The 24,896-nt window shown below is 41.5% G+C and overlaps 1 protein-coding gene across 5 annotated transcripts in view; it reads left to right on the top strand.

Annotated features, from left to right (window-relative positions):
* IRSp53 (Insulin receptor substrate 53 kDa) overlaps positions 1 to 24,896 on the top strand; it is a 566,313-nt gene that overhangs the window by 421,069 nt on the left and 120,348 nt on the right. For all 5 annotated transcript variants that reach the window (XM_072296691.1, XM_072296692.1, XM_072296693.1 and 2 more), the window contains one exon: positions 21,313 to 21,405. In XM_072296691.1, the coding sequence (XP_072152792.1) occupies positions 21,313 to 21,405 (93 nt within the window). The remainder of the gene's footprint in view (positions 1 to 21,312; positions 21,406 to 24,896) is intronic.

Raw genomic sequence — 24,896 nt, 5'->3', positions numbered from 1 at the left:
TAAGCACAATAATTGCAAATATTGAGTAAAAATCATTTGTTAAACTCTGCAAATGGATCTTTTCGAGGGATTACAATGATTTGCCAGCGTAATAAATACTAAATACCATTTTTTATTTTATTTTCACGAACCTCAAGGTAGGTGCAACCCTACCTTAAACTTTTAAAAGAAAACTCAGAATATATTTTCTTCTGATTTTGTAATTTTTACAGCACTTAATAATCGAAATCCCCTTTAAGGATTAATAGCCAGAGTTTTACTCCTAAAATTTACTGGAGGTTTGCAAAAATTGTTCATTTTATGCTGTCATGTGAAGGATCACCTTGAATCCTCTTTGATCAAAATGTCAACCCATTGGAGCTTTCGAAAGAAAGGAACAATTTAAAGAGAGACTATAAGAATCGATCTCATTGGTAGGGCTAACAAGCCAAATGAAATACTCAGTTCGATATGGAATGTACGGAATATTAACTTTAGAAATTCGCATGAACTCTTGGGGGCAATCTGGCATCGCCTCGGCCTAGGCTTCCCGAAAATGGGATCTAAGCCTCGATTGGAAATCAAATCACCGGCAAGGCTTTTTGTCAACACTTGGTTTCTGTGAGTAACGCGCCTTGCATTCAAAAAGCTCGCTTCCGACTGTGCGGGAACTGCATGGGGAGATAAACTGGAGGGGGGGGGGTGTTTGGAGGGGCGTGCAGTGGATTGCGTACTACGCACTCAGGTGCCGTGTCCGATCCGTTGCCAAACTTGCGAACTGAGTCTTCGCAAAATTTTGGAAGTAGAACAACTGAAAACGCACGTTTAAGAAAACCTCGATCTGCTCGGAGGAAAATCTATGGTCTTATGAACCAATTAGTGGCTCGTATGGAACACCACAAAATTTCACGTAGAACACGATGCGCACAACGAAAATTACAAAAATCAACTCTTTACGAAGCTCTTTAATGATTCCTGATGCGTGAATTCAAACCACCCGCTCATGAAAACTCACTGCTCTACGTGATTCACATCGCGCGCTAAACGTTATCATGACAGTCTCTGCGATATAACAATCTGGCAACCTCAATTTTGACGCTTTGGCTCAGCTATAGCAAGTTGTTTATAGTTTGAGCAACACATGATGGGAAACGAACATTGCTCGATTGAGAAGATTGTTGAAACCGTTGTAGTGCGCGATTTGACTCATGTAGAGCTTTGAGTTTCTTGTGAGCGGGCAATTCAAATTCCTCGTAACCAATGTGAAATAAAAACGTAAATATCTTCGTTAGGATTTGTTTTCAGTAATTTTCGTTGTACGAGTCGTGGTTGACGTGAAATTCTGGTAAAGGAACATGTATCAGATTGGTTAAATTTGTACCTTGTCTAGTGGTCCATTCCAACTTTATTTATTTGTTCGTTTTAGGCAAATAAAACGAGATTAGAAGAAGAAATGTGAAAAAATCAAGAGGACAAATTCAAATCAAATTTCGTTTCTCCCGCATGGATTCTCAGCAACTTTATCTGAGATTCCTGTAAGATTCCTGCTTGTTACGAAGCCAAAATGGGTTTTTCTCAAAATTCACAATCCCAACTTTATTTATCTCTTCGTTTTAGGCATTTAAAATGAGATTCGAAGAAGAAATATGGAAAAATGAAGAGGACAAGTTCAAGTCAAATCGTCTCCGGCGCTCACATCGCCAGAATGGCTTCATTTCTTCCCCGTGCTTTTAGATACGAGCACTCCGTCTTTATGACATTTTTGACTCCGTCTTTGGGACATCCCAAGCTGGTGACCAGAGCCCCGAATTTTGGTTAGTTTGGCATCACCGGACCGAAAGAGAAGAGAATCGTAGGAAGTTGGAGCCGGGCGAGGAAGATCCGTCGCGTCGGAGATTCGACACAAAAAACTGATATGTGGAATTACATTTGAATAGTCTCGAAGCTCCGTCGTGGCGTCTGCACGGAGGGGGAGTCAGAGTTTGTGAATATAATCAAACGCAATGAAGCCCTATTCATCGCCACTTCACTCCGTAAATTGAGTGAATGAGCCCACCCCCCCCCCCCCCCCCCCGGCCCACGCGGGAGCATCCCTCCCCGCGGAAAGTTTTGACACCTCACGCACATCATTGTCGAGACACCGCTTTCCCCGGTCCCAGGAAAAACGTCGTATAAGCATTCAAACGTTGCCAAATTTCCCCGGATAAAGAATTTAATTTTCAGGAAAGCTTTACGTATTTTCCCCCGGAATTTTCAGATATTTTAGATTAAATCTCGAGCGAAATTCTCTGAAAATTTGGTAGGAATATAAACACAAGTGTCCTGGGAAATTCGTGTTTTATCGGGGTAAATTTGGCAACATCTACGCGCTTATATGACGTTTTTTCTTAGCTTTGGTGGATTAGTTTTGTGTGATGAATCAACGCAACTTTCGATTACGAATGGCAACGGTCGCGTGCGGAACCGGGTCGGGAAATGAATCGGTTTCCGTTAGACGGGCGCAAGTCCAAGAACTCATGAGCCCTAGCTTTCGTTACTCGCGCAGGATGCCAGGGCTCATGAGTTTTTTGTTTACGCCCGTCTAACAGAAACCGATTCGAATATTTCAGGGTTACGCCTCTGCCCCTTGTTTTCCAATTATAACTTCTGCTCGTTGTTTTTAGGCGCGGTGTTAATACGGCAGGCCGCGCGGTTCCTATAATTGTTTCGTTGTTTGGGTTGGAAACTCATTCGTCATCGTTTCCGCAACTGGTATATTAAATTACTCTCTGGTTGCGAGGGTCGGCTTGGTGTCATCGTTTTGTCGTTTTAAATTCAAATGCCGTCGTTTGAATATCTCGTCTCGTGAGGGGCAGTTTGAAATACGTAACCTTCAAAATAAGATCATTTGGACCGCGTCTAGCAGAATGGAATCAAGCCACATCAGCTATTGCTATATTTAATCATGCAATTAAATATTTTACATGAAAACGTTTTTGCCGATTTTGTTTTAAAATTTCAGTGGATTTTCTGCATAGTACGAGGCAAGTCACTAAATTTTTTCGAAAAACACACACTAACGCTCTTTTGTAAAAAAAATTTCTTAGTTATTTTGGCAATAGCTGATGTGGCTTGGTTTTCTTCTGGTAAACGCGGTCCAATCGAGAACGTTTAACTTCGTTCAATTCAAGTTTAGAGTGCCGTGCTCTCGCTCTATTATTAAGAAACACCTCGATTTTTTGACAGTTTTGAGTTAAAAATACATTTTTATTTCAAAATTGTCGAAGGATTTTGGAAATTTGCGAATACCTTTTCTGAGAAATTGACACGTTTTGTTAATTGAAAGACAATTAAGATGACTTCAAAAATTCTATTGAAATTAAAAGCATACGATAATACACATATCGCAGGTTTTTTCCAATTAAAAAAAAAAAAACTCATCCAAAAAATGTTGACCCCCCTTAAATTCTTTCAGATTACCCAAAACTTATGTAAAATTCCAACATTTGTGGAAATGACCACGCGTGAACTCGTGGGATTGAAAAATGGGGAAGTCGTTTCATATCATTGCACATATAATTTTGATTCCGACTGTAAGTCCTCGCTCAGGGCGCACGCTTGAATGCGTGATGAGGAGTCAGTCCTTGTCGTCTGAATGCGATGCTATGCTCGCGCGGCAAACCGCCTTCAATTTTGAGATAGGCAACCGAGGATCACATTGATGCGCGAATAGTTACCTACCTCGTGTTTTTACTTTAAATGAATGTATGGTTCAAGTATCATGTGAAACTCTAGACACACACATTGAAAAAATGGTATTATTTGGTATTTTAATCGTAAATTTATGGAACAGTCAAATACGTGCTTTACCAACGACAGATTGTAACAATTTTGATATTAAATCACTGTGGATAAATTGAATTCATAGACTGACTGCCGTATTTGGGACCAGCTCCATCACCTAACCTCAAAATTATCGACGTGTCCTCACTCAGCCCTACCTCAGGTTCTCTAGCCCGAACGCAAGACAGCCCCCCCCCTCCCCCCACAGATCAAGAAACAATCAGTTCGTTAAGCTCGGACTGCGTTTGCCTATTTTCATAGCGGCAGTAACGCTAGGAGGTTTACCACTCGCGTTATTTTCCGCTTGAGCTCCCTCGGAGTTTTCACCCTCGGAGCGGGAGCGAGCGGTAAAAGTTTCGAACGGGCCTATTTCATCGGTTCGATTCCATCGAGAACTTCGCAGACGCCGACTCAAGCATTTTCAACGACTCAAGTTTCGAGGGTCGGGGAAACTTACGGCCGAGGCATTCATAAGTCATTTGTCAGCCTTCACCCAGCGAGAGATTGAAAACCAGTGGCGTGGCGTGAATGATCGATTATCGATATCTCGCCTTTGAAGCTATGGTAAAGAATCGATTACTAAGGTGTTCGCTGCGAGCACCCTAATAATCGATCTTTTTTCATTGGTTTGAGTGGCGTATCAATCGATATATCGCAAATCACGCCACGCCACTGATTGAAAACTCGGATCCGGGATGACTTGATTCGCGGAGCTCTGATCGAAACCGTTTAGGTCCTTTACGCGATGAAAATTGGCATAGTTCCGTGAGAAATTCGTTCCGTCCGCGATGCAAGCGATGCAACGAAAACTGGAGCGGTAAACTGAGAAAAATTGGATTCGTGACAACAATGAAAACCGTTTTGAGAGAGAAAGAAGAAGAAAGTTTTCCGTTGTACCGGAGAAAATACGACCTTTGCGCCAAGTGAAATTGAGCAGCGTTTAGTAGAGAGAGGGAAGATTGAGACGTTGACGAAAAAGGTGGTAAAATGGTAAAATAGTGCACACTATTTTGCACGAAAAAAAAGCCAAATAGTTAAAATATTTCGATTAGAGTGAAATTGAAAAGTGTTTAGCTTTAATGAGTACCAGTACGAAACTGGGGAAAGAGTTTTACTTATACAGTTTTACTCGAAATCATTAATATCTCAGCTCTTTAAAAACTGCTTTTAAGCGCCTTGTCCTTCAAGCCCCTCAATGGGATTACATTTTGCAATAAGGAACTGCTATCTCTGGCCCTCCCATAAAAACTCATATCTGCATAGGGAAACCAATGGCATGTATGTTGTTTCAGAACTGGGCTAGAAATAGTGGTTCCTTATTGCAAAATGTAATCCAATTTATCTCCTCTGTGCGAAATAAACTCAGCGGAAACTTCAAAGTATGATGCTGATTTGTACTCCTACAAAAAAAAATAAAAGTAAAATAGGAGCGGAAATTTTCAAACACCACAAACGAGATACGTGGATCGGCAGTTTCACTGTCGATATCTAATAATATTCGATGTGACAACGCCTTCAAAAAATGGTCCTCTCCCCGATTAGAGACGCCGGATGCGCCAGTCGGACTGGCCATGCAACTTTTCCGTAACGACACAAGAAACTTTACGTAGTACGTTCCCATTCTGTTTATAATAACACGAATTATTTATCGCAGCGCCAACGCAGCAGTGCTCCCCACCCCCATCGGGCTCCAAATCGCTGGCTGCATCGCTTCCCTCTGTTCCCTTGGACGTGCTTATGCTAAAAGGAACTACGTGCAAAGGGCCTGCGTGTAACATAGTTCTTTTTAGCGTAAATACGTCCCCTCGATGTTCGCATGTACCCCATGTTTTCATTCTTTCTCTCTCCTCGGCTCCTCGTTTCTCTCGCCCCTCCCGAGATTCGGACTATCTGTCTTACGCCTTAACTTCTCGCGAGCACTTTGTTGCGGAGCGCCAAATAAATTATTCCCTCCCACTATTCGTCTTAACTCGATTTGATGAAAGTGATAAGTTTTACTTTTCAATGATCTTCGCCTTCTCACGCCGAAGATGTAATTTGAATCCCAGTAGAATTGCCCGGCCAATGTTCAATCGGCTACACTGCCGCGCCGAGGAAGAACGCCGTATGAAAATACGAGAGTTGCCAAATTTCCCCGGATAAAACATGTATTTTTGAGGGAACGTTGCATATATTCCCTTGAAATTCTCAGACATTTCAGGTTAAGTGACGAACAAAATCCTCTAATAGCCCGCAGAGCAATATTCCTAAATATTCCTAAAAATTTGAGATTTGTCGAAAGGAATTTAAACAGTTCCTATTAAAACTATTAAAACAGTTCCTATACTCATCTTGAAATTTTTTCTGGAGTTTTCTGTTATTATAAGCTTCCACTTACACCTTGGTTCGATGGTCACATGCATCGAATATCGAAAGAGGGGCGAAAGTCAGCCCTTTGTCCGATGGTCAAATCAAATACCGAAAAAGGGGCGAAAGTCAGCCCTCATTTTGGGAGGCTCTTTTACGTAAAAATCAATATCTTACGAAGATATTAAATGATTCCTAATGCGTGAATTCAAACCATCCGCTCATGGAAACTCAATGCTCTACGTGATTCACACTGCGCGCTAAACGTTATCATGACAGTCTCTGCGATGTAAAAATCTAGTAACCTCGATCTGCTCAGCTATAGTAAATTGCTAATAGTTTGAACAACACATGGTTGGAAATGAACAATCCTCGATTGAGAAGCTTGCTGTAGTGCGTGATTTGACTCACGCAGAGCTTTGCGTTTCTTGTGAGCGGGCAGTTCAAATTCCTCGTAACTAGTGTGTAATATCTTTGTTAGAAATTGGTTTCGGTAATTTTCGTCGTGTGAGTCGTGCTTAACGTGAAATTCTGGTTAAGAAACGTGTATCAGATTGCTTAAATTCGTACCTTGTCTAGTGGTCCATTTGGTTACGCTTTTCTGGCGGTGCGTTTTCCGACGTAAGAAAGAGCCCTCGCTACCTCCATCCAACGGTTATCCGGGTAAGGCGTGTTGTTAAGGTCTCGGGGGTGAGCGAAGCTGAAAAAAGTCGCTCCTCTGACGCAAGGACGTATCTCAATTTCCTCATGAGCCACGCTTTACGTATAAACTAACGCTTTCCAGGGCTCATCCGGGAATCGAACGGTCAGAGGAGCGAACGAAAGAGGAGAACGCATCCGAAACGTCATCGGGATTTATTTTTATTGGCTTCGAATCCGAGCCAGAGCTCGATTGCGTGTTTTTTAATGTCGCGCTTCCGGCCAGAAATGCTGCCCCCCCCCCCCCCCCCCGCGGGTCGGGTCCCGCGACAGGGGAATATGCATCTTGTTTATGCCGCGCTCCTTGCGGGCTCCGGCAATTCGATATGTTATCGCCGGACAGTGGATCGAGTCTATAGGAGAAGGGACAAAATTTGGAAACTTAAAACGCTCATAACTCCGTTTATACAAAGTTTGAGGTTCTAAAAGTGGTTCCGTTGGTTTCCTTGTGAAATTTTCTGTAAGCGGTATCCATTGAAATCGAAAATGTGACGAAATAAACATCAAAATTGGACGTATTTCTGTCAAACGGAACTAAGCGCCAATTTAAGTTTCTTTTGAGGAATTTAGAATGCCGGATAGCGCGTTCTGTCAAACGGAACTAAGTGCCATGGAAAAGCATTGCGAGTATAGGACGGAATGAACCCGACGCCCTGTTCCGCCGCCAATCCAAGCCCCCCTTACCTTCCTCCCCCTATGGTGCTTAGTCCGTTGATAGTAGAATTGGTACTTGGTTTAAGCATTCGTACGTCTATAAGAGATGTTCAGTGTGACGATTGCGATGCTGACTATGAGTCCGAGAAAACGATGGTGCCACTGGTTTTTCTGAATCACTCCAAAGCTCAAAAAAGCTCTCAAAGTGAGGCCCAAATGGAGGGGATATCCCACCTACCTGAGAGTCCACTCTACATCAAACAAACTCTCCATGCAAGATAGGGAGCAAATACATTAGCAGGATGCCGTGTTAGTTTTGGAAGTCCCATAAGAGTCCCCAAATAAAGTGGCAACCTGCAATGTATTTGCTCCCTATCTTTGCATGGAGAGTTTGTCTTGATGTAGAGGTGAACTCTCAGGGTCAGGTGAGATATCCCCTCCATTTTGGCCTCAACTTGAGAGCTTTGTTTGAGCTTGGGATGATCCAGAGAAAACCGTGGCACCATCGGTTTCTCGTGAACTTTACTAAGAAATCGCAATCCTGTCACAGCAACATCTCTAATTGACTCGATCCACTGTGCGCCGGGATGGCAAGGGCGACGCTGTAGGGACGGGAAGGGTCGCCGTCTTCGAGAACAGGTTCGGCATCCCTGATCAGCTCATTTTGAACGCGACGGGTTCGCGATGCACTTTTCATCGTTTCCCGGGCGGGAGGTCGTAACTGCATTTGGACGGAGTTAAGCAGAATGGAACCAAGCCACATCAGCTATTGCCGAATCTAAACCGGGCAATTTATTTTTTTACGAGAGAACGTTTGTGCGGATTCCTTTGAAAATTTTAAGGAATTTTCTTCGTACCACGCAGAAAATTCACTGAAATTTGCACAAAAATCCGCACAACCGTTTTCATGTTGAAAATTAAATTGGCTGATTAAATTTGGCAATAGCTGATGTGGCTTGGTTCCTTTCTGCTTTACGTGGTCCTTTTTAACATCGCGAAAGTTCCGCTCGCGAATTTTATTTATCGGGCGTTCTGAACTAAAGTTTTGCAGATTTTTTCTGATGACACGCAAAAATGAGAATCGGCGCCAATTTAGCTCACGCTTTTTGGACTTCGACAGAAAATCCGCCATCTTGAACCTTGCTTTTAATTTCAATGCGAAAATGCCGTTAGACGATCTTCTGTCGCAGTCTGAAAGATCATGACCTTATTCTGCGTAGACTTTAGCAAAATTGGACGTATTCATGCTAAAAGGAACTATGCGCATAGGGCTTGCGTGAGATATAGACATAGTTCCTTTTGGCATAAATATACATCCCTATCATATAACTAGGAACTACACCATCACATCTATTACTATAAATTTCGAAGTCGGAAATTAGTGAGTCCGTAAAAGGGGAAAATGGATCGGGTGGGAACACCCGACGGGTCGCACAGTAGACGGAGTCAATTAGAGAGGTCGGACGAGAAATGTTTGACTAAAACTGTAAATTTTGGTGTTAATGTAGTCAAATTTTAAATTTCAAGGGGTCCTTTAAGAAGAAAATATTACGAGAAAATCAATGGAACCATTTTCTAGAAACTCAAAGTCTCGTATAAACGGAGTTATAAGCGTTTAAAGTTTCCAAATTTTGTCCGACCTCTCCTGTTGACTCGATCCACCGTGGTCGGTTCAGAGCAGCACGTCTTAATTGCTTCCCTGTTACGCCCTTTCCTCACCAAATTTTGAAAATTGTATCCCCTAAGGCTACCACAACGAGATCAAAATAGTCCGAAGACAGACAAAGCCCAAAATTAGCCGAGTGAAGTCAAGAATCGCATTCGCTGTGACTGAACGGGTATTCGTAGCTGCGTTTCAAACGGGCGCCGGGTAAACAATATCTCTATCCCGCCCTCTGAAACTAAGAGGAATGGTTGCCAATTGGATTGCATTTTGCAATATGGAGCAATAAATTCTATTTCATCTGAAAAAAACACTCATGTGCACAGGGGAGCTAATGGCACATACGTTGTGTTTGAACCGGGCTACAATTTATAGCTCCAAATTGCAAAATGTAGTCCAATTTAAGCTCGGCGTAATTGATTCGTATGAAGCTCTTGCATTTTCAGCAGGAATTTCTGTTAAGAATCTGTTTATTACTGGACGTAGAAATTCGACGTTTTGAGCAATTTCATTATTTTTAGCTAATCTGCAAGATTGAGCCATCAAAACACGATTCTATGACTAGCACAGCTGACTCATTCTGATTCACCTATCTGTGCAGTCAGATAACGACACTGATTTCAACCCTTGCCGAAGGGTGTAGTTCTCTCCGAATGAACTTGACAGCACCGCTTTCGTATCAGTTGAGCATCTTTGTTTTCAGCATTTGCTCTCTTAATTGCATCTTGGCTCAGTTTGGGCAGCCGCTCTGCCGGAGATGAAAGGGCTCTCGCAATGGCACTAACTCGTCCCGATTCGGACATGGTTAGCGCTGCACTCTCACATACCCAACTAAAGTGCCTCTACAAGTTTGCCCTCCCATTTTCTGGTTGAGCCGGACCGGACTCTTGCCACTGTTGCAACAGGGGAATTCGATACTCACCGAAAATGGATTCAGCTGAAACACTCATCCTGTATTGATTTCGAATGTGTGTTGGCTCTGCCCCTTCACTGTATTCCATCGGGATGTTTGTCAAGCCGGCATTGAATGGGCCTGTTGCAAACTTCAGCTAGAGCACTAAGAGGACTTGTTTTGTATAGAAAATGGCTTAAATATTACGATGAGCGCATCACGAAAGTTTGAAATTCACTCTTAACTTGGATTGCATTTTGCAAAAAGGAACCAAGAGCATTGCAATGTTGCTAAGATTGTGCAACTGCTTTTGTCTTGGAAAAGAAGTCGGATTATCTTTAAACAGTCCCTACTTTACTCTCTAAAAACTGTAAATTTAAGACAAAATTACCATGTGAATTTCACATTTTTTTCGGGATTTCAATCAAGAGGTACACCCAACTGATTACATGAGTGAACATTGAACATCATCATCGTAAAGTCACACCGAAGTCACGGTGAGCAAGTTCGGCTGAGCACTCGAAAACGCACAATATCGTCGTCCGTTCAATGCATTTTCTAATTTACCGTGTCTTCATACGTATTAAACTGATCCGCTTAATATTTTACCGCCCGTGAGGTTTGCTCAAACTTTATTTAAGTCAACGCAGCCCGAGCGAGTCAATTTCACCGCGTGGAGTCTACCGAAATTGAAGTACATAAGTTTTATTAAAAGGATAGAAAGCATTGAAGTGGGAGGGGAAGTGAGCATAAACGGAGGAAGATATTGAGCGGGTCGGGAAGAGAAAAGAGGCAAAGGTGATACATAAAGAGAAAGAATTTGTTTTTTGTCGGCTGGAAACTCTGTTTTGAAATGAGGAGGCTATTTGTATTCTAGGATGACTGCATGAGGCGTGTTAAGAAAGTACAGCTCCGCATGTATAGGGTGGCGAGAGGCAAACAGATGAACTCGCCAACTTGGGGCGTTGTTGGCAGGGCCACAAATTTAAGTAGCTAAGTCTTTTATCCTAGTGCGAGAACAATTGCAGCGATCGTTGTTCTTTGTAGCTGCGAAAACAAAAACAACTAAAAATTTCAAATGATAAATACACACCTTGATAAAAAGCTAAAAAAAACTGCATTAAATTTTAGTGTCCGAAAAGTTTTTTTGGAATATAATAACCTTTTAAATGTATCTTTCTTGAATGGAGGAAGGTAACCCAGAATCGGATGTATTTCTGAAGTGAGCCTTGATATGCAAATATTTGTATGGATTCCAGGGCTCATGTCTTACTGCACATAGTTCCGTTTGGCAGAAATACGTCCAATCAATGTGGGTACTCGCACTCCCGCCTTACGCGGAGAATCAGCCAATCAAAAAATGGACTCTCCACGAAATGCATTCTGGTTTCGCATTATAAAAAAGCATTGTAGGCGAATAGTCCATTTTCTCATTGGTCAGGCGGTTAGAAGCAAAAACACTTTCATAAGCGAAATATCAAAGGGATTTGAAAGGTAAATTTCTCGAAAACCTACCAATGCCAAAGCTATGAGATCCAAAGATCAGAGCACCGAAATGCCGATTAATTCAATAAACATTGAAAAAAATGACTAAAATTCAAGGAAAAGCAGACTAACAGCAATGACATCGCCCATTTAAACACACGTAATTTTGAATGATCTGGACGACCAGGGTCCACTTTTGGCGATGCGCGTACCCGCTTTGATTTTGGGTCACCCTACTTGGAAAGCAAAAAACAGAACGCCTCCCCAAAGGAATTGATCGGAAACAATGTAAAGACGATTAGTTGGCAGTGCCAATTAATATCGTCAACATGGGTATAACACCAATTCTCAGAAGTGTACAATATGTAATGTGTTGATGATCGGAGCTTAGCATTAACTGGATTGGTTGGTTCAAAATCAGCAGTCTGCAATTGTATACAGCATCATCTTGTTTTTTCGTCGAGAATTTTCTTACGTTATTTAGACGTTGCGTCTGCTCATGTTACGGTGGTGGGGACCCTCCCTCAGTCGACATGGCGCAACATGGCGTGGGCAAAATTCTCCGTGTTCAGCAATTTTAATTCGCAATAAATAACGAGAGTTTGCATTCCCAACCCCTCAGTTTTTCATTTTTCTTTTTATGAAACCGCCCAGTTCTATATTGCATTTTAATACTTCGCTTTTTGTTTCAAAAAAGATATAGACGAGAGTTCTTTCTTGGTGCTGTTTAAAAAATGTACGTTACGACGATCCAGTAAATATTAAAGCCGTATTGGAGGAGGAGTTTCAAGAACGTATTAAAGTTGAGATCAATGGATCCGTGCGGCCACGTGACTTTTGAAGGTTCCAGTGTAGCAGGATGTGTTAAATATATTCGTTTTCTTAACTCAATGTTTCGTCTAACAGCTATTTGATGTTATCACAAGTACGAAGATCCTTTTTATTTTACCTGTTACAATGTATTTGTTCAACTGTATCATATCAGCTCAAACTCCCACTTTGTCCATAGCTATGTCTATAATTTTCAATAATCGGCCCGCTGATCCGGGTGAGCTTTCTAACTCTCTCGTAGACGTTCCATAATTTCTTCTCGGAAACTTTCCAGAACCCTTGTCTCCAGCTCGGATATAAATGCGAGGCAGGCGTTAAAATATCGAGTAAAGTTTGTTGTACGTGTTAAGTGCGAGGGCTCATTGTTGGATGGACAAAATTTGTCATCCGGAATGGTTAAGTCGCCCGTTAAAATTGGAGCTTTCGCAAGCGACAGATAGTGTATTCGGATAATCAATTAAGTTCGCAGCCGAGTCCCAGATGACCGTCGCGACTCGGCGCCTACCCTGGCAGGGTTGCAAAATTACCAGACAACCATTAATTTTTATTGTATCACTCTTTGATGTGTAAAATTATGTCAGCACTTGGGTCAATACAAAAGGACGATATATTTTTTGTATTCGTATTGTTGAACTTCTTCTTTGGATCCCAAGTAGTGCTGATCGCGATTTGATCGGAGAATGTATCGCGATTTGATCGTCACAAATTTACCGTATTATTATCAAACAAAAAATTGTGATAAATGGAGAAAAACTATCGATTTTATTGAACGCGGTTTTATAGATAAAATTTAATATTGTATTGCTACATTTGAGAAAAATCAATGAACCGAGTTCGCAATATTTTCCATAATTGTTTTCCGAGTTGGAAATTTGTAGAAAAATAGATCTTAAAGGTAGAAAATGTGCCGCCATGTGACGTCATATGGCGACATTCCCATTTAAACACATGTATCTTAGTAGATTAGGTTATTTTGTCATATTCTGTCCAACAATGATTGTTCGATTTAGAAACCAAGGATATCCTCATGCTTAGTTATCCTAGTAGTTTCATCTTTAACATGAAATTTTCAAAATTTCAGACACCTGGAAATTTTCCATTCTGGCAACCTACTTTTCAAATCGTTTCGCGGGCTCAAGCTGTCGAAAAACAGATCCTCATCAATTTAAACTCGCGGGATTATAAACCAATTCATAACGATAGATTAAACTTCCGATTCGATCCGACGACAGTCTACCTCGATAAATCGCGATTTTATGCGAGGCGACGCGACGCAGCGAAGGGAGGCCTTCCGCATTGCACCGCAATTAAAGTTGATAGCAGCGTTGCCATTTTCGCAACGCGGAGCCGAGTGCGTCGAATTTTTTGAGAAAAGGGTTCGCTTGTTGTAGAATTTCAGTTTTATTTCTCCGAAAGATAAACTTGTATTTGAAAAGTTCGATTGCAATGAGCTCCAGGAATCTTATTTGCATGGTTCTCAATGCACTCGTGCTTTCTATCAGCCGAGCTTGAATTTTACTCGCATTTCCTTGTCGAAAACCTCATTAAGCATTACATTTCAAACCTTGTAAAGAATATTCCTTTGTTTAATATTTTACTAGTAGACTAGTTCGAGCCACAAATTTTATAAAGGAGATTTCTGCCGGTTGATTGTTGAAATTGATAGGCACAGCTATAGACAATACAGTAGACAACATGGATATGGAGGGATCCTTTTGGTGGAAGTGGGTGGTTGAAATGGGCAAAGGAGATAGGTTATAGACTAACTAACGGTAACCCGCGAGAGATTCTATAATAAGTCCATTCTCCGTCAGTCTATAGGAACCACCCGTTTCAACCAATCGAATCTCTCCGTATTCCCCCGCTTTCTTTGTCTATCGCTTTGTCTATCGATTTCAAACATCAACCCGCTGGTCTTTTGAATTTATTTTTTTTGCCATCGTTTGTTCTAGAAATTCATAAGGCTGATTTGCATTACTTTTACTTTTGCGAAAATTACCGAAATCAACTCCTTACGAAGACATTTAATGATTCTTGATGCGTGAACTTCAACCACCCGCTCATGAAAACTCAATGCTCTACGTGATTCACATCGCGCGCTAAACGTTATCACGACAGTCTCTGCGATATAAAAATCTGGCAACCTCGATCTTGACGCTTATCAGGCTCAGCTATAGCAAATTGCTTATATTTTGAACAACACATGGTGGGAAATGAACATTGCTCGATTGAGAAGCTTGCTGAAACTGTTGTAGTGCGCGATTTGACTCACCTAGAGCTTTGAGATTCTTGTGAGCGGGCAGTTCAAATTCCTCGTAACCAATGTGAAATACAAACGTTAATATCATTGTTAGGAGTTGATTTCGGTAATCGTACCGAAATGATTTTCGTAATTTGCGCGAATCGTACACTACGTGAAACTCTGGTCAAGAAACATGTATCAGAATGCTTAAATTCGTACCTTGTCTAGTGGTCCATTTTGAATTTTTCCGTTTAAACAGTGTAATAGTTTTATCCCTATCTGTGCCCTCCGTATATAGTTTCTCCCGGAGTCCTGTCATGAATTTTGCAGCTCGTCATGAGATTTCTAGATGGGCTTGTCTTTATTTAAATTTTTAATACATGATCCAGGAAGCGGCTCTTAGCGGGCACGAGGCGTCATCTAAGGGTCAGTCCGCGTAGCGGTCAGGAAAAGCCACCCTCGGATCAACCCGGCAACGAAGGGCGGCTCAGTGCGTTCCACCTTTAAAGGGGGTGGGTCGAATTTCGGAGCGGCCGAGGCCATCGGCGCATCGGCATTAAAACCGAATTACTCTTTTAGCCCCCGAAACCACCCCGATCCCAGTGCGCGCCACCCCCATTTATTTATCGTCCGGCCGATTCGATGTTGACACTAACGGGGGCGCCCTCTCAATGGGCCTCATTTTAGCCGTGAGCCCAGGCATGAAAGTCGTCGCCAAATTGGTCCGGACGTCGTCTGGCAAAAATGACCCGTCCAATGATGAGCCGTGAATAATCTATTCGCGATACCTCTCCATTTGAAGCTGTGGTGAAGAATCGATTATCGAGGTGTTCGTTGCGAGCACCCTGTTTTTCGATCCTTTCCGTGGATTAAAATGGCAGATCAAGCGATGTATCGAAAAGTACGTAACGCCACTGGACCCGTCCGTAAGTGAGCCCTCCACTCAAGCTCCATCGAGCTTGAATGTTCATGCAAATGAAGGCTCAGCTGGAAATTTAGATAGGTCGACTCGTTTTTAGATAGGTCGAATTTAGATAGGTCGTTGGCGACTTGATTTAAAAAAAAAAAAAAAAATTAAAATTAAATCATATGGTTTCATTACATTGTTGACAAGTTAAGAAAAAGCTTATCAACGATGAAAGCCAGAAACAAAAATGCGATGGCAAAAATAGCCATTGCAACATTTGCCGCAAAATCATATTCATAAAAGTTAATTCCATTTCTCTCTCTTTATTTTTCTCTTTATTTATTGTAATGTGAAAAATTTGTCATATGAAATTACGTCATAACATTTTGCATCGGCATGTAACCTCTGATAACTGGGTAAAGATTCATTTAATACATTTACAATTTCAGAAAAAATCATCAATAGTTGTTAATAGTTTCCCAAAGGCGAGCTCTCCAACACAGTAGTGTTGGAACCAGCAGCTTGTTTATAATTGCTTAATTGTGACGCGTATGCACATGCATATTGGGTGAATGAGGAAACATGGTTTTTGCAGAGTGGATTTAAGGTGATTCGATGAACGCCATTTTTTGTGTCAAAACTATATATCGCATCGATTGGTTCTATTTTTTCAGCTACTCGTCATTTTTCTCGAATTTTGAGATCGCAATTCTTTTTGTCAGGATACTAAAGAATTCGCTTACCAATTTTGACAAGCAAATTCTTAGTAATATAGGCGTGGTTCTTTTAGAGGGACAATGTCGCATTCGAGTGCAGTTTCGATGTCGGTATCGAATTCAATAGTTTTCCTCTAAAAAAAACCACGCCTTTATTCAGTTAAATTTGTTTGTCAAAATTGGTAAGTGAATTCTTTATTCTCCTGACAACAGAATTGCGATCTTAAAATTCGAAAAAATGACAAGTAGCTAAGAAAATGGAACTAATCAATGCGATTTCCCATATATCGTTCTGACACAAAGTATAGCGTCCATCGAATCACCTTAAGCTTGTATTTCCGTACTCCTTAAGTAAAACCTCAGTTTTGCCACCAATTTTTTAATTCTATATTCATGGCAGCACGGGAATTTCTTAGCTAAAAATTATATCATAAGAAGTAAGTTGTTATTCCGTCACGCTCACGATGTCACGTATTCACGAAGAATGTTGATTCTGACGGAAGAATATCTCCACAACGCGTTGGATTCATTCTCGTAACAGGCGTTCGAATACAACTATTCGCACTCTATGGATGTGCGTGTTGCATATCAAAAAATTGAAGGCGTTTCTCTTGACGACGTTTGATAGCAACTATGTTCATGCGCTCTGGGCGTGCTTCCTTTCAGATGAGCGTCAAAGGGATAGAAAATCTCTATCCCTCCGAGTCTTTGGTAACTTTTTCATCATTTGGACAAGTGGTCTTACTGTTGGTGAAAGGCCCCATCCAACAGATTCTCAGAATTTCCATCAAGACGAAAGTTCTGAACAAAAAGAGAAGAAACTTGCTCATCCATCCTCATGATATTATGTCTCCAGAGAAAAAGAGAAAAACAAGTGGTGTCACTTTGTGAACGGCAAGGTTTGGAATGACTTAGAGCGTAGCTTTCTACCTCTGAGCCATACTACCAGCGGCGAGGAGTGAATGATCGATTATCGATATCTCCCTTTTGAAACTATGGTAAAGAATCTATCATTAAAGTCTTCGTTGCGCACGACCTGTATATTGACCCTTTTCCATTGGTTAAATGTCAGATAAATTTATATATCGCAAAGCACGCCGCGCATCATCTATCCGTAAAATGATATTTGATAGCCGCAATATGACAATATGAGCATTGAGCACTTTGTATTTTTGGCTGAAAAATTGCTAAGTTCTCATTTGTCCCTTAGAATCGTCAGCGCCCGGAAGTTTTGCACGCAGTTTTCCGGGAAAAGTAAAGGGATGGTTGTTCGTCAAAAGTGGTCGGAGACAATGTGAACGTATCAAGTCACTGAACTTTAGAGGTTTTTGTCTCGTATAAATTGAACTTACGTTGATATTCTTCTCCCTCGAACTGGGAAAAGGTATTCGGATCTTGAAAAGTATTGCTGTGTGATTTCAACTTTGAGACAAGAGAAATCAACGAGACATTAAAGTGTCTCATCTCAATACCGCGATTCGTGTATTCCAAGAACTGGTCCTATCACGATTAATATTCGTTGATTTGGGTTGAGTGGCAGTGCCGAGTGAGGCACTGCCACTTTAAGAAAAAAGTCAAGTGAGCATTAAAGTCTTGCCAAATTTTCCTGTAGGGATAGTATTCATTAATGACAAAATTCATGCGAGCATCTCTTTGAAATTGAATCGGTGAGAACGAAAACACACCAACTCGGTAACTCGAAAATCCTCACTTTTCACTAAGGACAGACAATTTTCATAAAGGTCATTGAAGTTACCGTATCTGTTCCAACTTGGACATTTAAAGTGTCCTTAAGTATTTGCTTTTAGGCACCAAAAATATTTTTCTTAGACTAACTTCTTCAACTACGATGCAGTTTTATGTGTGTCTTGATTCTTTTCATTTTTTCGAGTTGGTGTGTTTTCGTTCTCACTGATTCAATTTTGAGGCACCTGAATTTGGCAGAAAAACATGCGTCAATTTTCTTTAAAAAAAAAATGGCGCAGTGTAGGTACTTTATCAGAGGAAATTTAGAAACGTCGGAATGTTCATACGGCTTTTTTTTCTAGGAGAATACAAATTCTGGAGCAGCATGAGCATCATACCAAGCTTTAGAATTTACTCTTTATTTTACCCTCCTATTTCGTGATGCGCGATAGCGCATTGCAAAATATCATCACACACTGTAACACAGCTGTGTACACTAAAATCATCGAATACATATCGAAGTCCCCCTTAACGTCAAATTCTCTAAAAGTCACCTTGCAAATCATTTTACTTCAACCAAATTATGGAAATTATCAGTAATTTTGATGGAGGAGTCGATGAACAATTCGTCACGTGGCTGACACAAGGGCGTATTTACACATTGAAATGAGCCCGGAAATGCATTGTATTGTATGGAAAGCAGGGCTCATTGCAGAGTGTAGTTACGCCCTTGTGTAAATTAAAAAAATTAGTAAAAATTATTTTTCTAAAATCCCAAGATTACAACCATTCCCTGGTTACTTTGTGCGTCATAAATTGTGTTACCAACGCTCCGGACAATATTTTCCGCTGTTTTTCGCAAAAACTCGCTACTTCGATGCAACTGGACCACATTTTGCGACAAGGAACCACTATTTCTGGCCCATTTTAGAAACAACACATGTATCATCGGTTTCCCTCTGCAGACAGTTGCTTTTATGAAAGAGCCAGAGATTATGGTTCCTCGTTGCACAATTTATTCTGCAAATAATGAAGTGTTCAATGACGATAACTTGTGGGTCAACTGTAAATTATTCTAAAATTATAATTACAGCAAGCTTGGTGCTGTAAATTTAGCACTCAATCCTTCAACTTATTATACACTCTTTGAAAACTACACAGGAAACGACCTAAAAATTTGTAGTCTGATGGTATTTAACATCCTTATAGCGGCGTAGCGTGGCTAAATTGACAGGCGGAGCGTGTCTACCTGAACGAGTAATGTTTTTCTGCAGAGCCCATCTACTATTCAAAAATCTCCCATAAATTGCGATAAAATAGTGTCTCATGAGCGTGAGATTAAACGCATTTCCATTCTAAACGGCTTTTTTCTTCCTCACATGCACGAGAAGGAACTCTTCGGAGGAGCATAGCACTCACCTAGAATAAATTTTAGCTCCAGACGTCTTTGCCTTAGCTGTTGCCAGTACCGTCTGAGAGCTTTTATTTTTTTAAGGAATGGAAAAATATTTTTCATGAGCCGCTGAGAGTATTTTACCACCTTCATTCAGTTTAACTCTTTTACTGGTTACTGCAGGCTTAAAAATCGAATAAGTCGACGTATTCTTGTCCACTCAGTTACCAAGTCCACAAGTTGTTATTCTGTCACGATGTTACGTATTCATAAAGCATGTTGATTCTGACGGAAGAATATCTCCACAACGCATTGGATTCATTCTCGTAACAGGCGTTCGAATACACCTATTCGCACTCTATGAATGTGCGTGTTGCATATCAAAAAATTGAAGGCGTTTCTCTTAACGACGTTTGATAGCAGCTGTTCATGCTTTCTGGGCGTGCTTCTTTCCAGATGAGCGTCAAAGTAATAGATAATCTGTATCCCTCCGAGTCTTTGGTAACTTGAGCCGCTGAGAGTATTTTACCACCTTCATTCAGTTTAACTCTTTTACTGGTAACTGCGGGCTTAAAGATCGAATAAGTCGATGTATTCTTGTCCACTCACCGAAGGTAAAAGAATTCATGATAGTTTATAATCCCGAGAAATTCTAGTATTCCCCACAGGATCTCTGACAGTGCTTATCGCGCAGCTGGTATACGTAAACATACGCTTGATCCAGTGGCAAGGCGTGAAGGATCGATCATCGATATTTTCCTATTTGAAGCAATGGTAAAGCGTCGATAATTAACGTATTTGCTGCAAACACCCTGTATATTGACCTTTTCCATAGGTTAAAATGACAGATCAATCGATATTTTGTAAAGCACTGGCTTGATCAACACCAACAGAAATCGCGCACGGTGGCTATTTGATTTCTTCGGGATCATGTGTATGAAGAATCTAGTATCTAATGATATTATTTTTCTATCTGTGTAGAAAACGCTTGTGATTTATCGACAATAGCTAAGATTCCTACCCATCAAAAATTCAGATGATCAACGTTTCAAAAATCATCTTTAAACCGCATATCAGACGTGTTAATTTTATTTCTACGAGTTGGGAGCTGTTTAGCTTTGCAAGTAAGCCGCCTGGTTGTAGATATCCCAATTTCGCAACTCTGCTAGCAGAAGCACAGTTGATTTATTCGGAAACGCTGCGAGATAATGATATTAAAAGGTGGCTCAATAGGTCTTAACCGCCGCTCCTTATCACTTGCGGAAGGGAGCCTGAGTCTCGCGGGAAATACCGCTGCAACTGACTCTGTGTTCCTGGCAATTGGTGGCCATTAAAACAGAGAGAAGAACCTGCCGGTTAATATTCAGGTTGATCGGATTGAATTCAGGAAATTGCTAACGTTTAAAAGATCGTGTCAGTTTCATTTTTATTATAAATTAGTCTTGTCCGAACTGTTTATGTACAATGCTTGAACCTAATTATCCGGGGAAAATAGCTGTTTGTCTGTACAATGCCAAGTCAATAGCATAACTTTCATTTTGATCTCGCTAATGGAACAAAAATTCAACTGATTTTAATCAGCAGGAACCTTTGCCAAATAATAGTCGCTACCTACACACATAAAAAATAGAATGCTAGTAGATAATAGATATCTGATTATACATGATCCCCAGGAAATTAAATCAATGATGTCACTTCGCTGTTAAATAACGCCACTTCACCCACCTATTTTGTATCTCTGACGCAAATCGTTAGTTCCGTGCGTTAAACTGATAGGAATCAAAAGCTCGGGATAAGGCATTTTTGAAATGAAGGTAAAAGAAAATAAGGTCCATGCATTTACCTGGGTCTTTCTCCAATGGGTTCTCAATGCACAATATTTTGACGCATTCTACCTCAAAGGATCAAATCTTCCAAATATCAATATTGATAACAAATAAACCTGTATCTATTTGAGTAATGATCATTTATTTAAGTTTATTCATTTCTTGTTTCAGGTGCTGCAGCAGCTTCTCGAGTGTACGTTGAGGCGATCACACGTTTGGCGAGGCAGGCGCAGCAAGGCACATGGGCAGGATCCGCTGATATAGGTGGGTTATCTACCAAGTCATGAACTGATCCAGCAAATTGGCAACATTGTATTTTCTCCATTTAAACCTATGGAAATGTATCGATTCTTGGAGGGGCCAGGTGCTTTCTCAAGAATCGATTATTTAGCATAGTTTTAAATGGAGGAAATCTGGTGTTGCCAAATTTCTGGATCCGCCTCTGTATACCAAGTCGCGTTGTCTCTCAATGGCCTGTCTTAAACTTCAGCTTGAGCAAAAAGAAGAGTCGTTCCCCATAGAAAATGACTGAAAAGTCACGATAAGCGCTTCAGGAAAGTCTGAAACATGCTTCTAGCTTTACAATCTGCATAAGATATATGCGTTTTTTCAGCTGTCCACTTTGATTTTGTGCGTGACGTTCGAAAAGGTCTTTTCAGCCCAGACCGCGATGATGAACTGTTTAACAAGTGCGCAGGAGCTAATGAACGTCAGAGATTGGCAACAATTCATTCGTTACTAGAGTTTTTTGGTTAGTCAGGGTTTTCGCATGGATTCCAGTGGCGTGGCGTGAATTGCGATATATCGATTGTTATGCCATTTAAACCTATGGGAAAGGATCGATAAACAGGGTGTTCGCAGCGAACGCCTTTATAATCGATTCTTTACCATATAAGTTTAAATGGCCTAACAATCGATACATCCCAATTCACGCCATGCCACTGATGGATTCCATTGCCCACATTCTCCTCTTAATATTGGACCACGTTCAGCAGGAAGGAACCAAGCCGCATCAGCTATTGCCAAACTTAGAGAACGTTTGTGAATAATCCTTTGATAATTTTCAGGAACTTTTCCCGTACTGTGTAGAAAATTCACCGACATTTTCACAAAAATCCGCACAACCATTTTCACCCAAGAAATTAAATCGCCCAATAAAATTTGGCAATAGCTGATGTGGCTTGTTTCCTTTCTGCTTCACGCGGTCCAATTGAACCCGTTGTTCACATTTTCTCTATGCAGGGGTACTTAATCACCGATTGTAAGTGTTCTCATTGTTGCTAATTCGTTTCATGATAAACGAATCAACACGTTTGAGAGCAGGCTTCGCTATAGAAACGCATCGGAATTTTCAGTTTTAGTGAGCGCTTAACCCGATGTTCCCAACTTCAAGCACATAAGTGAGAGGGGTCGGGCCGTAGCACAATGCTGATCCACACTACCGTACTGAGGAAGAACGCCGTATGAACACTCGAGAGTTGTCAAACTTCCTTCGATAAAATGTTAATTTTTGAGGAAAATCATGAATGTTATCCCTTGAAATGTTCCGGGTTTTTCGGTGGAATTGCGAGAAAAACTAACTTAAAAATTGGAAGGAAGATATACATAAGTTTAAATGGAACTTCGTGTTTTGTCAAAGGAAATTTGACAACGCCGAAAGGTTCATACGGCGTTCTTCCTGAGCAGGGCAGCGCACGGCCATGCATAATCGGATATCGGCTCGTTAAAATGATGGATGAGCTGTTAAGTAGAGGACAGTAGGGGGACAAGCAGGGGATGCTCGGAGACAGGGAGTCGGGGACCCATCAGTCATCGGCAGTTTCAGTTCCTGTTGCGCGGGGGGATTTAGCGATTAGGTCGAGCTGCGATGTATCGTGAAATTAGCCGCAGAATGCCTCTGATGTCCTCCCACCAGTCTTTATTTCTCTGGACCCGTGCAGTTTAATCCTCTCGCTATTAAATAAAAACAACAGCGGGCTGATTATTGAAATTGATAGACAAAACGATAGACGAAGACTGCACACTGAAATTAAAGCGATTCTATCGGTGGATGATGACAAATTCTCTATCAGGAAATATTTATTTTTGAAGGACGAGCATTTCTCCTTGAAATTTTCAGACTTTTCGGATCAAATTACGAACTAAATCCTCTGAAAAGTTGGACGAGGAATATTCTCAAATTTTCCTGGGAGTTCGAGCTTCGTCAAATGAAATTTGACAACGCCTGCCTCGAGGCTCATACGGTGTTTGTACTTAGCGCGGCAGTTTACCCGAGATCGGGCGGTCGTAACGTAGCATAAGTCAATAAGTTTAAACCGCGCGTTCAACCGAGCGCGAACGATCTAAAAAATCGAGGCACTTTCACACGGAAGCTCAACCACTTACGGGGGGCTCAACTTGCCGCGCATAATCTCGCCGATTCGCAACAGTCACCAGACGCGGGTGCGGGGGTGGCGAGCATCAGTGTCGGATGAACTGCACCGACCGTAAGGCGCCCCTCCCCACGCCCCCCCCCCCGGCCGGGAAGACGAAATCGAATTCCGATGCGATGCTACTTTTATTAAATATCTACACTGTTAGCCCGAGTCATTTCCCCCGCTCCCCGGTGGCTCGGGGGAGGAAAATTGCTAAAATAGAAAATTAGCTTTCTAAGTGGGATTCCTTCAAGATCCCTATTTTATTTTCACGCTTTTTTTCGCCGGCGCGCCCCTCCCCTCTTCCACTTCGACGGGCTCGAGAACGCGTCAGCCCCCAGACGAAGGAACGCAACTCCGTTACCAGGTTGCAAAATTGGCCCCAACAATTCAATTTTTTTACTAAAGTATACCTGTGAATTTTTTTTTAAAAAAATTGTCTGATTTTCGCCTGAGATCAGGAGAAAACTCAGTGAAATTTTCAATTACGAATGCCCAAGATTCTTCCGGGAAAAATGCAATTTACGAGGGGAGATTTGGCAACATTGAAATTCACTTACGTTCTTTCGTGGAGGAAACAACGAACTGAGAGCCGAGTCAACGCGGGGGGGGGGGGGGGGAGGTGCCGCCCGCGCCGACACATTAGTATTTATTTATTTTGGGTTTTTCTTTCCCCCTATCTCCCCCTCGCGTATTTATTTTGTATTGTTTTTCGTCTCCCTACCCCCTCCCCCTCCTTTTGCTGGCTGCATCTCGACGAGTTCGACCCTACGAGTATCGTTTCTTGACGCGAGCGCTCTGCGAGGCGGCGGGTCGAATTATCAAGTCGGAGTGTTTCCGTATCGTTTTGTGGCGAGGAATTTTTCGATTTTGACGTCGGCCTCTTTTCTCTTTTAAAAACCTATTACTTCTGGTTGTCCGGGTCGGGTTGGGGGATGAAAACGAAATTGGAGTCTTTTGCTGACACGAGGCGGGCTTGCCACGTTTGATAACTTCAACTCGTGCGAGATGGTCATTTAACTTCAGTCGGAAAGTTCGTCACAGAAGGCGTTCATTTCCCACCAGGGAAACTTCCAACTCTTCTCAATGAAATTAACACGAAGATTTTTTATGTTTTAAGTGCGCACCAAAATTTTTTAGGGATGAAAGCAATAATACATTGTATTGCATCGTGGATTGAGGGAATAAGGCAGGAATGAGGAGATGCGATCTGCCGGAGGAGCTCTGGCAGGATCGCTATCAGTGGCGGTTGAGTGTTGCAGAGCGCACAGAAGCGCTAGAAGAGCGACTTGTTAGTAGCAGTAATACATTATTTTTCCAGAGGAAAACTGCTAAGCGCAT

This window comes from Bemisia tabaci, chromosome 2 (genome assembly GCF_918797505.1).
Source record: "Bemisia tabaci chromosome 2, PGI_BMITA_v3".
In the NCBI taxonomy this organism is placed as follows: Eukaryota; Metazoa; Arthropoda; class Insecta; order Hemiptera; family Aleyrodidae; genus Bemisia; species Bemisia tabaci.
Note: the sequence above shows the minus strand (reverse complement) of the source record. Positions and strands in the feature narration are given on the sequence as shown.